The sequence below is a fragment of the Alligator mississippiensis genome, chromosome 1, assembly GCF_030867095.1.
Source record: "Alligator mississippiensis isolate rAllMis1 chromosome 1, rAllMis1, whole genome shotgun sequence".
NCBI lineage: Eukaryota > Metazoa > Chordata > Crocodylia > Alligatoridae > Alligator > Alligator mississippiensis.
Genome location: NC_081824.1, coordinates 461,147,610 through 461,163,627, shown reverse-complemented (window position 1 = coordinate 461,163,627; position 16,018 = coordinate 461,147,610). Strand labels below are relative to the sequence as shown.

The 16,018-nt window shown below is 45.7% G+C and overlaps 1 protein-coding gene across 3 annotated transcripts; it reads right to left on the bottom strand.

Moving 5' to 3' along the window:
• Positions 1-696: 696 nt before the first annotated feature.
• Positions 697-15,225, bottom strand: CCDC90B (coiled-coil domain containing 90B). Of its 3 annotated transcripts, XM_014606602.3 has the most exons (9): positions 15,117-15,225; positions 12,797-12,916; positions 11,352-11,455; positions 9,135-9,236; positions 7,626-7,667; positions 7,438-7,509; positions 7,304-7,357; positions 5,416-5,530; positions 697-2,212 (listed from the first exon to the last, which is right to left on the bottom strand). In XM_014606602.3, the coding sequence occupies exons 1-9, from the start codon at positions 15,190-15,192 to the stop codon at positions 2,157-2,159; spliced, it is 741 nt and encodes a 246-aa protein (XP_014462088.2). In that variant the 5' UTR covers positions 15,193-15,225; the 3' UTR covers positions 697-2,156. The 3 variants fall into 3 exon arrangements, with proteins under 3 accessions (XP_014462088.2, XP_019349144.1, XP_019349146.1); XM_019493599.2 differs by lacking the exons at positions 12,797-12,916; positions 15,117-15,225 and adding an exon at positions 12,638-12,752; XM_019493601.2 differs by lacking the exons at positions 11,352-11,455; positions 15,117-15,225 and having other exon boundaries at positions 12,797-12,885.
• Positions 15,226-16,018: the final 793 nt, after the last annotated feature.

The window sequence follows — 16,018 nt, the reverse complement described above, 5'->3', positions numbered from 1 at the left end:
GAGCCAATAGGGGAAGGTAGCTTGACCCCTACCCCTTTCCCCCTGCTATCTGTCCCTCCATTGCCTCTGCCCACACCCTCAGCCTCTGCCCCATCCCTTCCCCACACCTGCTTACCCTTTCTCCTGCACTGCAGGCTCTGTCCCTGCTCCAGCCTGGGGCATGGAGCACGGGTGGTCTGGTGGCAATGGTGGCAGAAGCTCTGGCCGGGTCCCAGAGTTGGGACTGGAGCTGCTAGGCTGCTGTTGCTGCTACAAGACTGGGCTGGGGCTGAAGGAAGCACGTGCTCCATGCCTCAGGCTAGAGTGGGGATGGAGCCTGCAGTGCTGCAGCAAGGGTAAGCAGCAGGTGGGAGGGGGCAGAGGCTGCAGGGGGAGGGAGGAAGAAATGGGGGAAAAGGGGCCACAGGCTGTTGCATGGGGGGAGAACTGGGGAAGGAGGCAGCAATGGGTGGGGCAGGCAGAAGCTGCGGTTCCAGCCCTAACCCTGGGTTGGGGCCAGAGCTGGAGCCACACCACCTTGTAGTGGTTGTAGTTGATTCCTTGTAGTTGATTCCAAAATGAGCCCCACGCCCATGTTAAATGGGGAAAAATCCTTCTTGTCTTGGTATTTAATAAATACAGTATTAATGCAAAATCCGTATGTGGATCACGTAGGGACTGACTGCTGATAAACAGAAATGGCAGAGATTCAGAAGGTGAATGCTATAAATATGGTGTTTATTGTGGCCTTGAGTAACTCTGTACAACGTTTGCTTATAACACAGCTGTACCTATCAAAATTAGGCATGGAATAGTCATCATCTGAGACAGCACATACCACCACCACCCACAGTGGGCAGCTCTCAGGAGACTAACACTACCGCCTACCATAAAACATGTTGTCGCAGTTTTCCAGGTTGGTTTCTTTTAATCACAGCTCAGGTTGCAGCTGTAACAATTCTGTTGCAGGAGAATTTTACGTAGAATTTCGTGCATGAAATACACAATTCACAAAATACCAACACATCCCATTTGTAAACAAGATAAACCTGGAATAACCTGAAAATGCCACTTTAGGTATTTTGTAGAGCAATTCTCTCCCCCATGCAGGGGATACTCCATTACTACAGCAATACCATTACCTGCAAAGATGAACTGAGCATTGGCACCACTGCGGCCAAAAAAAAAATCATCTATAAAAGTCAACAACAACAAATTGGCTGCTTTCATTTTGGATGATATTACTACATCCTGTTATATATCTCAGCACTAGTATTTCGTGAGCAGGGCAGAGAGTTGAGGCCATGGTCAAAGTTTGGTTTAGAGGGATTGGACTCTGGAGGCAAGAAAGGGAACACTGGAAGTCTCATGGAAGTAATGTATCATTCCAGCCTGGAGTCTACTCTCAGACAAAGGCTATACAGACTGTATAGGAGTTTTCCAGCAACAGAGAAGAGTCCAAGTTCCCCTTTGCCTTGTCCCAGGATTATACACAGCCACCGAAAATGGTGCTATTTCCCCTTAGAAAGCATGAGTCTTTACTTCTAGGTTTTGTGGGTGAGGAGGAAAGAGGGAGCCAAGAAGGGGAAGAGGGGGGTGGGATGGAACATTTTGGCCCTTATGTCTTAGCCTGAAGGGAAAGGGTCCTTTTGAAAAGGCCTAACATTTTTCTGATTTAGGGTAGGGTAAGTTTGCAGCTGAAGGGTAACATCCGTTCCCTGTACTTTGAGCCACAGGAAGTCTCACACAGCAGCATCTGCTTGGGTCTATTTTCATCCCTTGCATCTTCCTCCACTGGACTGCAGTTTCCAGCAGGTAAACACTTTTGCTCAAATAGAGGAAAAAAGCCCGTGAGAGCAGGGCCTTTGCAAAATTAATCTGGGACATGGATTTTGGTTAGTGTAGCAACACCCTCCCCCAATTTCTCATTTAATATGTGAGGTCTTTTAAAGAAGGCCACCTAGAGCCAGAGAAAGTTTTCCATATATTCTATTACTGACCCTATTTTGCCTGTGAGTGTTATGCATTACGAAAACATTTCCTAGCGCTCACTAAGAATCATCATCAAAACGAAGGTGCCAAACAACAGCAATAGCAAACACAAGGTCCTAACAGATGTTGCCTGATAGATCGAGGAGGCCCGTTCTTTGTTCCATGGTGTCGTAGTTCCAGTAGCTTCATTTCCAGAACCTGTAGAATCCCAGTGCTATTGCCAGGCAAGCGAAAACAGAAGCTGCAAATAGAAACAGGAAATAATTAATGTGGCACAAAACATCATCCTGTGCTCGGTGCAGGGAATTCATTTTGCGACAGATGAAAGCTGACTGCAACTCCAAAGGATGCTAAATAATCTAAGACAGGTCATTTAATTTTAAAAACATTTCTCCCAGAGCTTAAACCTTTCCTCAGGACACTAGCTATACAGACACGATATCAGGAGTCAGACTATTAGAACAAGTTCTTGTTACACAAGTAAAATATTTAAGTGTCCCCCCACCCCCATCAGACGAGATGACTACCAAACTAATAAAAGGATTTCATAGGCATTAGGGCTGGAAGGGACCTCATGAAATCATCAGGTCTAGGCCTCTGCCTAAGGGGCAGGAAGTCAGCTAGGGTCAGATCACCCCAGCAAGATAAGCATCCCAGCGTTTCTTAAAGGTACCCAGGAGTAGGTGCTTGCACCACTTCTGGGTGGTGTTTATTCCAGACTCTGGAGACTCAGATGGTAAAGAAGTTTTTCCTTACATCCAGTCTAAAACAATCTTCCAGCAGTTTGTGACTGTTAGATCTTTCTTTCCAAAGAAAGGCGATCTTCCAGGGTTCCCTTGGGGTGCCCTGGTGAACAGACGTTCTCCCAGTTCCTGATGCACACCCCTCATGTACTGATAGGCAGCCACCAAGTCACCCCTGAGCCTTCGCTTCTCCAGGCTGAAGAGTCCCATGGCTCTCAGTTTCTCCTCATCAGGCCTGTTCTCTTGACCTCTAATCATGCACATGGCTCTCCTCTGGACTCTCTCAAGCTTCTCCACATCCTTTCTAAAGTGTGGAGCCCAGAATTGGATGCAGTACTCCAGCTGCAGCCTCACCAATATACATCAGGGGTGTCAAATATACTGTCCATGGGCCAAATCTGGCCTGTGGAGTGCTGTGACCCAGCTCATGGATGTTGGACCAATCCAAGGTGTCAGTCCAAGCCCTGGCTTCACGTGCTGCATACAGCAGGTAGGTTGGACACAGTGCTGCGTGCCCTGTGTAGCAAGGTGTCCTTCTGGGGATGGCTGTGAAGCCCCTAGAAGCCTTCCTTCCCTTGACCACTCTGCTAACTTAGTGCAATCAAACCTTCAATTTCGTGCCATGCCTTGATGTATCTGATTTAAATAAAGGAGGCTGCCCCAGGGCTTCCCAGTCTGCTCCCACTAATAATCACCAGGTGTCTGTGGTCACTGCCTTATGGGCTAATTATGTGGCTCCAATCAGTCCCTACACCATGCCCCATGTCTTGCAGGTGTTCTCTCTCTTTGATGTTCACCAGATCTCGCTCAGCCCCTCTCTGGGCCCTCAATACACTCAGCAACTCTCCCTGGGCTCCTGGACCCTCTCTGGTTCCACACACTCAGCTCTTCTCTTTGGGTCTGGACCCCTAGGAACCTCCTCCTCCTCCCCTTAGTTCCTCTCCAAACCTCCAGACTGCTGGCTGGATTGTCCCTGCTGGCATTCAGGAGCTGCACCCATCCTGGCGAGCCCATGTTCCCTGAGCAGCCTCCAAGATCTAACTGCTTGTTTCACTCAGGACTTGGGCCTATATATCTCAAGCCCAGCTCTCTCTCAAGTCAGGTGAGGCTCCCCGCACCCCACCTGCTTTGAGGGCTGCTTCTCCTCTTAAAATGGGAGGCACCCTAAGCACCCTGCCACACCCTGAACTTAACACGGGGTCATGATGTCTGGGGCACATGCTGCATGTGGCTCTGCTAGGAAAGCTCTGCATGCTGGCTCCAAGGCTGGTCTGGATTGGGCCATGCCAAAGTGCCGGTCCAGCAGGGTGCCACATACAGTATGCGCCTTGTGCTGTTCTTTGCTGTGCGCAGTGCAGTGGCCAATCCAGCTCCACATGCATGCAGCATATGCTGGCTCCAGCTCTCCCCAGCATGGGGTGTGCAGGGTGTGCACTACCTGTAGTGGAAATGTTGAACCTGGGGCTGCACCTTAGACCAACCCCTTGTGCTAGCTACAGTGCCAGGTCCAGCGTGTGCCATGCTGACCCCATGCTGGCCTTGTACACCACATGCATAACAAGCTCCAGGGCTGGTGCCTGCTGTGTCTGGTGCATGGGCTGGACCTGGTGCTATGGGCACTACACAGGGGTTGGTCCTTGTTCAGCCTGCAGACCGTCCCAGTGACCCTCATCCAGCCTGTGGGGACAGATGAATTTGACACCCCTAATATACATAATGGGCACTATGTCAGGAATGAGCACAGACAACTGGAACAACTGTATGAAACTTGAACAACTTACTTTCCAGATGGGCTGAACCAGCAGTTTAGCAAGTGTTAAAGCAGGTTTCTTCATGTTCTGCTCTTTTTGCTGGACTTGATCTCAAGCTGCACAACAACTAGGTTATTCTCCTTTCTACCTCAGTGTGCACTTCCTGGTCTCATTTCGAAGCTTAGTTTGGTTTCTTTAAACCTTACTGAAATCATCAAACTGAGAGTTTTTGAAAATGCAACTTGGAGGTTTACTCCTGTGTGTCATGAAGGTGCACGCTAAGGGAGTCAGAAACACAGGATGATCCTGACCTTCATCCAACAAAAGTCCTAAGCTTCAAAGCAGAGCAACTTAAACACTGCTGCATCAGACCATCCGATTATGTAAATGAGCTGCCTCACTCCCTGCAGAGTAGCTTTCAACTCCAGCTCATTCCTGTGGGGGATAATATGACCCCAGGATAGTTTGGGCTAGGAGCCTCTGCAGCAGAAGCTGCTAACTTGCTAGAGTAAGAGAAGCAAGAATGGATGGAGGAAGCAGTGTTCCTCCTGTCCACATGCTGCTCCTAGCCTGACTTTGGGCATAATCCTGTGCCAAAATTTCCGCTAGTTTTCTACCAATTTTTTTTCTCTATCACTTCTTTTAAATTATGAAAACAGAACAACTGACTTTTGAACTTGTTTGGATTAACCTTTCCCGTAATTTATTAGCTGTTGTCATGCCTAACCTGAGAAACATTGAAACCAACAACGTTGTATACATAATTATGAATTCACAGTCATTTTCTTTGTAGCTCATTTTTAATGTAGAGTCATCGGACAACACACCCAAGCTACCAAAGGGAATTTCGGAGAATTGGGAACTCTACACCCTAAATTTCCCTTTGAATCAAGTTTTATATTTTGGAAACACATGGATAATGCCCATTCCTTCACGAGTAAGTTGCGTACCTGCCAAATAGCGTATCGTGCCCAACTTATTCGATTCCATCAGTGTTTTCAAGGAGGCTATTTCAGTATCAATTTTGTTGCTGATTTCTGCAATAACACTGTTGGTTCTTGAATCCTGAAATATTATAAAACACAGCATACACGTGACTCATCTCTGCCCCCCTTCCACTTTTACATATAACATCAGTGTTTTCGACTCTTCCAGGTAGAGAAAAGTCACAACAAACATCAACTCCCTTAGGGAAATAAAATATATAACCTGTAAATGAGCTTTGAAGAGATGTGGAGTCCAACTGAAGAGACTTTTAAAAAGGGGAATAGCAAAGAACTGACTGAAGCATGTCTTTCTGTGGTAAATGCCCTGAATAATCAGGGTACAGGAGGCAGGTGGCACAGGTATTAACATGGCTTTTAATAAAGTCATTTCCCACCCCCCCTCCCCAGGTCAGACCCACGGTCCATTTAATCCAGTATCCCATCTGGGGCAGAGGGCAGCAATAAAAAAAGATACAGGTACAATAAATTCCTGGAGATGTTTATTAAATCATCTGCCCATGTGGGATGTTTCTTTCTAGCCCCAGGTAGTCAGTGACTGGCTTATGCTCTTAAGCATGACAGTTTATCCCATTTATCTCATCCCATCTCATTAGCGCTGACCGTGATTTAGTAAACAACAGCTGTTCTAATTCTGAGCAGGGAGACCAGTTTCAACAATCAAAAAGCAGATTTAAGACACTTCAGAAAACAGTTACTGCTCACAGGCACCTGACATGTGATGGAAAGTGACTTGCAAGTCAAAGTATATCAGTCCTAGCAGTAAAAGGAACAAGAGGGGACACTGGTAATTCCAGGGGGTCCTTTGCTCTCCTTTGCCATAAGCCCTCCTTTAAAACCCAGTCAAGAATATCTGGCTGAACTAACAGGCAATGGAAAAACCTTAGAAAAATTAAGGAACAGAGAAAGGGAAGGAGGCATTTGACTCAATAAAGTAAATGTCATTGTTTCCTCTGTGTATTCATCTAGACCTATTGTGCTATACATTTAAGTTAAATGGCCCAATCTTTCTAGAAGCAGAGGGAAGCCACAAATCCTAGAAATCCTTAGAAATATGGAAGAAGTATTTCCTTAGAAATATGGAAGAAGTACACGAGTTAGATACAGCCAAATGTGCAAGCCGAGAGAGGCTTGCACATTTGGCTGTATCTGACTAGCACAGCAGAATGCTGATACAATGAACTGGGAGGGAAACAGGATAGAAGAAAGGATCGGGGACATATTTGACCAGGTTAGGTCTGAGGCTGCTGCAGGACTGCAGGAAGGGAGAGGTAGATGCAAATATGCAAGTGGCTACAACTGATGAGAGGAAGAAGAGGAGGCGGAAAGCCAAGGACAGAGCTCTACAGTGAGCAAGTTTGAAATTTCTAATCAAAGGACCTTGGTTTCTTATGTTTTTGGTAGGTACAAATCTTAAGTGCATTGTACAGAGACATGTACTAGAAATATCAATAAAGCATAGAGGTGCTAATGTCTGAAAGCAGACTAGCTAGACTAAAACCGCATGAAGTAATGATTTAAAGTTTTATGCAAGGAGTTTACTTTGAAGAAAGTGGACTGGATACATTAGTTCAAAACATTTTCACAGGACAAGATCCAAAATGGGGTTTTCACACCTGCTCATGTGCATATGAATATTTCTGCATGCACGCAAGAAATACAGGCTTAGGCCATATAGGTGGATATATCCAACTATCCAGCCCAATAGCGCACTTCTTATCCCTTCAAAATCTAATTTGTTCCAGTGAGAATTTTGGGTGTACAAGAACTGCAGGGGGAAGGCCTTAGTGGGAAATAGACTACAAATACAGAACAGCCATTGCTCAGCACTCACTTTTTTGTGAAACTCTGTAGTTGCTTCCATGAGCTTCTTCTCCTGATCTGTAAACTATAGATTGAGAGAGGCATTATGATCTCAGCAGTGGAAAAAGAGCAGGTAATTAATAAAAACATCTAAGAACAGTTTACCATGTCTGTCACTCTGCTCCTTTCCAGGTTTACGTCCAGTTTGTTGTCAGCTCTGATTTTACCCGTTTCATTCTTAAAAACAAATTATGACATTATTTTGAATTATGTTATCATAAATGGCCATACAATTATTAAAATGATTATATGCCTCCCTGAAATGACAGTACAGGTACTTGTTGTTCACTTACCATTAGCTGCTGTTTAACTTGATCCAATTCAATTTTCATTTTCTAGGTAAAGAGAGAGAGAATTTGACAGACTGAGCAACATGACCGCTCATTTTAGATGGTATCGCATGTCACTTGTCAGACTGACTGAACTAGCTCACTGCGGTTGCAGTGTTTTCAAAAAAACGTGCAGCAGAACCCGGACCATTTCTATCTGGGTGGTTTCAAACCTGCTTAATTTGCAGCAGGCTGACAAGTGAACAGTGAGCCCCTAAAGTGTTTGCTGCGGCTTTTACAAAGGGCACCACCTCTCCAGCACTCAGCTGAAGCTCTTCCCTGCTCCTATGCAGCTTGATCAGAGTAGGGATGTAAAAGGTTAAACGATTAATCATTTAACTGATAAGTGCTGGGACAACCGGTTATCTTACCAGTTATGGTTTAGCTCGGCGTGGGCACAGTCTGGTAGGGAAGTGGGTAAGGGAAGCTGTGCGCACGGTATGCTAGCAGGAGGCAGGGCAGGCAGAAGGGAGGGAGGGGTTAAGAGGAGGGGAAAGAGAGGTGAGGGCTGAAGAGGACTAGTACTGCATAGCCTAAGAGGAAAACAGCAGGTGGCCCAATGACTCCTCAAGTAAGCAATTAGCTCTTTCTTCTCACAGGTGCTCCCTTCCTCCCAGGGTAGGGCTTCATTTAGGCTGGGTTGTCTTCCACCCATCAAAAGGCCCTGGGAGCAGCTCCCAGCAGCAGTCATGTCCGAGCTCCTGTGTTATGGGTTGACCATTTAACTGATATAATTAAACGAGGTTAAACGAATACTTTTAAAAACAATATTTACATCCCTAGATCAGAGCAGCTAAGTTACAACATTATCAGATTTTATAAAGGTTGCAGCAGCTAGCTAGAGCATGTTAGTGGTCTCAGGCTGGAAGAGTCCAGGTTCTTCTGTGCTTTGAATATACTACTTTGCCTGTCATTTTAATTAAAAACAGCAACTATGCCTTTATATCTAGTTCTATTTGAAATATGGTTTAAAAGAAAATGGACCATCATCTAATACACCTTGCCACTTGCATCTTGCCATTATGAGCACTGGCATATGGCCTATGGATGACAGAAGCACATACCTCAATATACTAAATGCTGGCAGGAAAAACAAAGAACTAAAACTATCCAAGCCACCAGCAATTTTACTGAATATTGTGTCATAAACTGCATATTATCTGCACTGCACATCTAATAACAAAAGGAAGAACACTTAAAAATATATTAAATCAGTCAAGGATTCAAACAAGAATTTTTCTTTTCTGAAGGTCACCACACGAATCCTTATCTTATTTTTTATATAAACACAACCCCTGCTATTCAACAGGCACAGCAGATTTCTAATCTTTCGAGGGTAAGAAAACTAAAAACTTTTAATATTGGTTAAAGTACTTGTGACTGTCCATAGAGTTCATTCTACAAGCAGGCTTCCCAGATGTAATGCAACATACTCTGAAATGTATCTGTTCAATGAGGATGACCGAATTGTACCTCATTCTCTGCTCTCAGGTTCGCAAATTCACTTTTCTCAAGGATGACCATATCTTTCCGAATGGAGTCCAGATGTGCCATTATCTGCTGCAGAGTTATTTCCTAAAAAATAAATAAATAAATAAAAAATTGCAAGGAATTCAAAATGGCCAAAAAATGCTAAGACTTTTTTTTCAAGCACCCTATTTCAACAGGTAGCAACAGACTTGCTTACATCAAGGAAAGTCAACTTTTGCTGTGGAAGAAACTGGTGACTGTAGAATAAAGACAGGAAAAGACAACGGAAGTCACAAACCAACAGAAAATAAATAGCTGTAATTGATTCAGTGGATCCAGAATCATTATTTGTGCCTATTTGATACCTTCCTTTTAGACCCAAGGTAGAAAGCAAAGACTGGAATTCAGTTTCTTTAACCACTTTCTCCAGTGGTCTACACAAAACAAGCCAACTGACTCACCAAGTTCCTAACTTCATGTTTAGCACTAACTTTCCTCTTGGGTTAAAGAGCCAGAAAGGCAAAAAAAGAGGGGGTGGCTATGGGTACCAAACTACCGTCTCACACTAGGTGTATGCAGGTACAAGGCACACTGACAAAACACTGTGGGAAATCTTCCAACCTTGGCTCTTTGTAGTCTACACCGCTGTTAAGCTGGACCTAAACGACGTGTCTAAAAATATGGTACAAAACTTTAAATTTGAAATGAGCCAAAACATTACTGCCTTCAGAACTGTATGACCTTCAAAACTGTATGACCCCTGCAGGAAGTTTCTCTATTGTTCTTCTAAGCAGGGAACAAAGACAGGGAGTGGCAGGGACTTCTGGGGGACCCTGTTTGTAAAGGTGCTGAGCATTATGAAGTGTCAGGCTGTGATTAGGGCCAGGTGCTGAGTTTGCATTCTTCCCTTCCATTCCCTATAATACAGCCTGAGCCACTCGCACTGAAATCAATAGAAGGCAAAGAGGCAGCCCCTGATGGCTTCTGGGAGCACTTGGCTGTCTTTGTTTAGGATCTACTCAGTCCATAGTCCATCTTAAATTAAAGCACTTGCTAAGCCGCAAGCAGCAGCAGGTTTCCATCTACTGCACTACTCCAAGTAGGTTACATTTGGGTCTTGATGTCACAGCAATGTTCATTTAAGGCTTCTGCGCTGGATATACCAAGGTCTCAAAGCCAGCAAGATTTCCATATTAACTGAACAGGGAAAACACTGGCGTTCTCAGGCTCTCTTCGTCTACCAGGGTTTATTTATTCATGATAGGAGTTCTCAAAAATTTTAAGAAACATAACTCAAATAAAAACCAGCTGGAAATGATTCACATCTTAAGTGACAGAGAAACAATTCATATCTCTTTGCATAAACTCACTAAACGAGAACTGTCCTGAATTCTCAGTCAGTAGATACGGATTAATTATTAAGCAATTACTTTGCATCAGTCTTTTTGTATAGGCCTGGCTGTTGGCTTTGCAAAGGAGGTAAACATTTTAGATTTTTTTCAATTTCATCGTGGCCAAAGCCTGAAGATTCCCCTTCGCTGTCTCAGCTTGGGCACACCCTAGTAATATTTTGCTGATTACTTCACCAGATGCATCACAGGCACTAGTATGAACTTCTGAGTTAAGGATGACCTTGCAATACTTTGTGTAAAGTATCCGTATCCGATAAAGATGACCAGCCCTAGGAGGCCAATATGCAGAAAGAATTAAGATGATCATGAACCAGTTTTAATAGTTCTTAAATTTATTGAGAAACCAACCAAAGAAAAATTGTATCTATATTATTACAGATGGACTAATTTCTCCCACATGAAGCAGATGCATTATTTTCAACGTATTATTAATATAATCGTCTTTGAAATTAATTTCCTAACCTATTGTGTTAAATGGAAACAGTTACTGTGCCTTGCTCTAGAGACTGGCTTTCAGTACCTGATGAAGTGACCACTGCACAGCATTTGTGTATCAGTACTTTCTGTAAGGCACTTTGCATTCCTATGGAACAGAACATACTATAATAAATGCAAGATACAACTTCTCGCTTTCCAGCTTAATGTCAGCTTAAAGTTTAGGACCATCTGTCTCAGTAAAGTGTTTGTTATACCTGTTGTTGTTAAATTTAACTATATGAACGTGGGCACTGTTATTTTCCAACACCACATGCATTTGGGGTTCAGACAAATAAAGAGATGAAGAAGCCTCAGGTGAATGATTTGTTACCTGCTGAGCTTGGGTCACCATATCCTTATACACTGTGTCCAGGCTCACATTTGACAAAGTTATTAATGCCGATACAATGGTCTCTGCTTGTTCTTTCCCAAAGCCTAGAAGACAGTTAAAGGGCGACAGGCTAAGATTAAATGAGAGAGTTGTCTGGAGAGAGGAGCAGCAACTACGTAATAAATCAGAGCCCTCAGCTCAGGATCCAAGTGCACAAGCAAGTAATAATTCACCCTGCCACGGAGAGAGTGCATCTCCAAAAGCACTGCAGACGTTAATGCCAGATCTGAATCTGGGCCTTAGCAAGTCTACTACCTGGTGCTACTATTTATACTCTGTCTGTAGCTTGGTGAGGTTTTACCCCAGGAAAGTGCTAATGTGTCAGATTTTGGAAAACATCACAAAACAACTAATTGACAGATTTCAGGTGGAGTTCATCTGCTAGGAAGGGCAAGAAACAGGGGCTCCTGGGTTCTGTTTCCAGCTCTGCCACTAACAAAGTGCATCTTTGGACACGGAGTCTACTTCTCTGCGCCAGGTTCCCCATCTGTAAAACGACCCTGGAGAAGTCAACTATCCGTCTACTTTCAGAACTCATGAGGAAAAAGCACAAGGATGACATGACATTATTTTCCTTCCAAATCGCTGGAATTACAAAACTTCACTTGTCAGTTCTTTTATTCTAACAGGCAGCTACAAACACTGCTGGAGATTCCCCTTCCACTAAGGCAGGCACCTCAAGGATTTAATAAGGTTGATGGTATTGCTATTGGAAATTTTGAGAATCCATTTATTACTTAGGTTTACACAATCTCCTGAACCCCAACGTTGTTCTCATACAAATGAATGAGACATGCAGTGAAAATGCATAAAAAGTAAAGCAGACTTTTTCTATCCAATTTCAATAACTGAAGGTGTGATAAGTAACGTGAAGAAGTAACCTAGTGTAACTTGATGGAGATTCTTTAATTATCATCAGGGATCTTGGTTTTCTTTGATAACCCCCAGCCCCGCCCCCGTTTTCAGATTAAAAAAAGTAACCCTAAATCCACGTTTTTCCATGATTAAAATGAAACGCCATGAATAGATAGATATATAGTGGTGTTTCATTTTAATCATGGAAAATTGTGGATTTGGGGTTACTTTTTTAATCCAAAAACTGGGGATTTTTTTTTTAATCAGAGAAAACCAGGATCCCTGATTATTACTGATCCTTTACACCAGTATGAAATTCCTCTGACAGGAGGAACCATATAAGCCTTTACATACCTATGATCAAGTGTTACCTTATGGTTTATTGCTGTGGTTGTCCAGATTACAGCATGGGATGTTTCCATTTATGCTTTAGGGGTTACCAACAGGCTAGCAAGACAGTACAAACTTCTGGATACTTGGGGAAAGTAACAGCATGGTTTTGTTTGGGTTACTTAACAAGTGTTGCTCACCACGTGCTTCCAGATCCCGCACTAAAGCATGCGTATCGAAAGTTAGCTTCCTTTGCTCTAGGGGGGTTATTTCAACTCTTCTTACATCGTACGACTTCATAAAGGCTGTGGCAGCAAAACCTGAAATTGGCAAGAAGCTCTTTAGTCATTAGTTCCTTTATTAAGTTATATCCTGGAATGCAATAACATCCACAATATAAAATCATATCCAAAGGAATACAAAGGGACACAAATGTGCATGTACATCTGAAGGCTGGATCATCCCTCAATGGCTTGATTATAAAGCACAGTGGATATAGGCAACAGAATAACCATTTTCTTTTGCCTTCAGCCTTACAAATCTCATCCTACATGATCTACACAACAAAAAGCAACTCAGAACAACTCACAGAGACACTCTCATGGACCCAGAGGGATAGATTTCCATCTCTAGCTCCCTCTGCAAAAATGTTTATTTCCTACCTGTGGGGACTTTTTACCATCTTTAATTTTCCCAGAGCTAGATGAAGAGCATTTGAGCCCGAAAGCTTGCAGAAAAATATTTTTTTTTCTGTGATCTCCTACTTGGTCTAATACAGTGTTTCCAGCCCAAGGCACACTTTACATTAATAACACTTTTCTGCAGCACCACTGTTAAGGCATCCCCCATCCTCATACCTATTGTAGCTCATTGCCATGGCAAAATTCAGCGGCACACCTGTTCATTTCTGATGACACACTTTTGTGTCGTGGCACATTGGTTGGGCAACACTGGTCTAATAAAAGCTATCATCTCTGAACCAAGAGTTTTAGACTTTTGCAGACCTGTTCTGCCTTTACAGACCACTGCTTCCTGAGGCCGTCTGCAGCAGCAGGAATGTAAATACCAGCACCAAAGTCAGGCATGCAGTGCAGTGACTTGCTCTAGACCAGCAGTTCCCAACGCAATGCTCACGGGCGCCACGGCGCCCTCCCTCCCTCCCCCCGAAGTTTATTCAGGTGCCCACCTGCATTTTCACCATCAGCAAAAAATCATTATTCCAACAAAAAAACGCTGTTACTGCTGACTGAACTCAGGCTGTACGCAACAGCCACCAAAATGAGACCGAGTCAGCCTGACTGATGCAGTGGCGCTTACTGCTCCCTCCCCAAATGAAACTATGTGCATGCGCGTATCCAGGTTTATAAATTTTAAACTTTAATATTCATGCGTTGGCATCTGCTGCTTTTTCTTTTAAATCCGAGTGTGCCCTTGGGTACATAAACGTTGGGAACCCCTGCTCTAGAGGCAAGCCTTGTGGCACCCTGAAGAGGAAGGCGTGATTTTCAGGAACACCAAAGGAGGCTATCCGAATCAGACTTCTGTTTCTAATACGCCAATGCCATGGGCATGTGGGACTGGGCCACAGGAGGCAGCTCCCCTTGGAAGCAGAGGGCACACCTCTGTAAAGCGCCAGCACGAAGGAAGAGTTGTACTCATAGTTTCACTACTAAGCAAGAAGGCAACAGACCGACATGAGTTTAGCATCTCATACACCCCTGCACCTCTTGAATGAAAGTAACAAACTTTTTACTGTGCAAACCCACGCTCTGAGAGAGCACGGAGAACAAAATGATAATTTGTAAAATTTATCATACTTGACATGACCAACATTTGCTCGCGGTGCTCAAGGCTGAACAGAAAAATGTGCAGGCGGTACTTAAGGCTGGATCATTTGCACAATCTGTCAGATTTGGGGAAACCGCTGTATTACAGAACGAGGATGACATTAAATCAGCATCAGGTAACAGAGAGGTCAGCCCCTGACAGCTAACTTACGTGCAGGGTTAACCTACGCCCGCACTAGTGAAACGGCTGCGGTTTAGCCCAATTCCCACTCCCGACGAGCCCCCGTTAGAGCTGACTTGACCCGTGCAAGCTGTGATTTTGGGGGGGGCCGGGTCACAGCTTTCCAATGACACGCAGCGTTTGCTTCCACGATTCTCCAGACACCGAGCCCTGAAATCAGGGGCGACCAACCTGCGACTCTTCCCAAGTTCATATGCATCTCCTCGAATCTTTGCCCAAGCCCACGGGGACCAGCGAAACATCGGGGTTGGCTAACATCCGCAGGCTCGGCTCGCCCCACCCAGGGACGCCAACCCTGCCTGGCCCGCCCAGCCTGCAGTCCCCAGCTGGGCACCAGGGGGCAGCAGAGGGGGGTCAAGCCCCGCCCCCAGCAGCACCCAGAGAGGCGGGGCCTCTATGGGGGCGGGGCCTGTGTTGTGGGCGTTGCGTTCCCACCCCCGCAGGAAGGGGGAGGGGGAGAAAAAGGAGGGGGATGGTCCGCACCACGCTTACCTCTGCGGGCGGCCGTGCCGGGCAGGGCGGCCCCCGCGCAGGCGAGCAGCCGCCGGCCCAGCACGCAGCCCCGCATCGCCACCGGGAGGCACTTCCGGCCCGCGCGCGCGGCCCGCCGGGACCTGTAGTCTCAGGCGCGGCCGGGGAGAGGCCGCACTTCCGATGCGCCTGGGAGTTGCGGCCCCAGCGCATGCGCGGCTTGGCCGCCGGGGAGGGAGAGAAGGGCGGCAGCGCCCTCGCGCGGCTCGGCGGGGCGGGGCGGGGCATTGCGGGCGGGCGTTCTGCGCGCCTACTCGCCGGTGCGTGCGCACGCAGCTGCAAGATGCGCGCACAACTGGGGCTGCGCGCACGTGGTCGGACGTTTGGGGCCTCCTTCAGGCTGGAGAGAGGCTGGATCAGGAAGTCCAGATGCAGCTCCTCTTTTTCACCACTCTGGTGGCCCGTGTCGTCTGCACCCGCTGTTGGTGGTGCACTGTACTTACACATTTAGTATCGGCCCCCACTTTGCCAGAGATCATGACAATGAGAATAATAAAAATGTCCATTTTAGGGCCCTCTGGTTTGCCCATGCCCTGCCCTCGGTGCCGGGGCCCTCAGTTGTGGCACAGCGGGACCAGGCGGTGCTCCCCCTTGCAAGGGCGGCAGAGCCGGATGGGCTGGGGAGCTGACTGTCCGCGGGGAACGCGCGTTAATGTTTTTGGTTGAGTCATTTTAATTGCAGCCAGACTCACAAGGAGATGTTTTTGTCTTCTCCAATCAAAGCCTGACTGAAATACAGCGAGACCACGGCAGATCCCGCGGGAAGAAGAATTGCAATTCCTGGGAAGTCACCGGAAGAACGTCACGTTGATTTGAGCACGTGCGTTATCTGTTGGGCCGAAAATGATCAAACAGTGAAATAA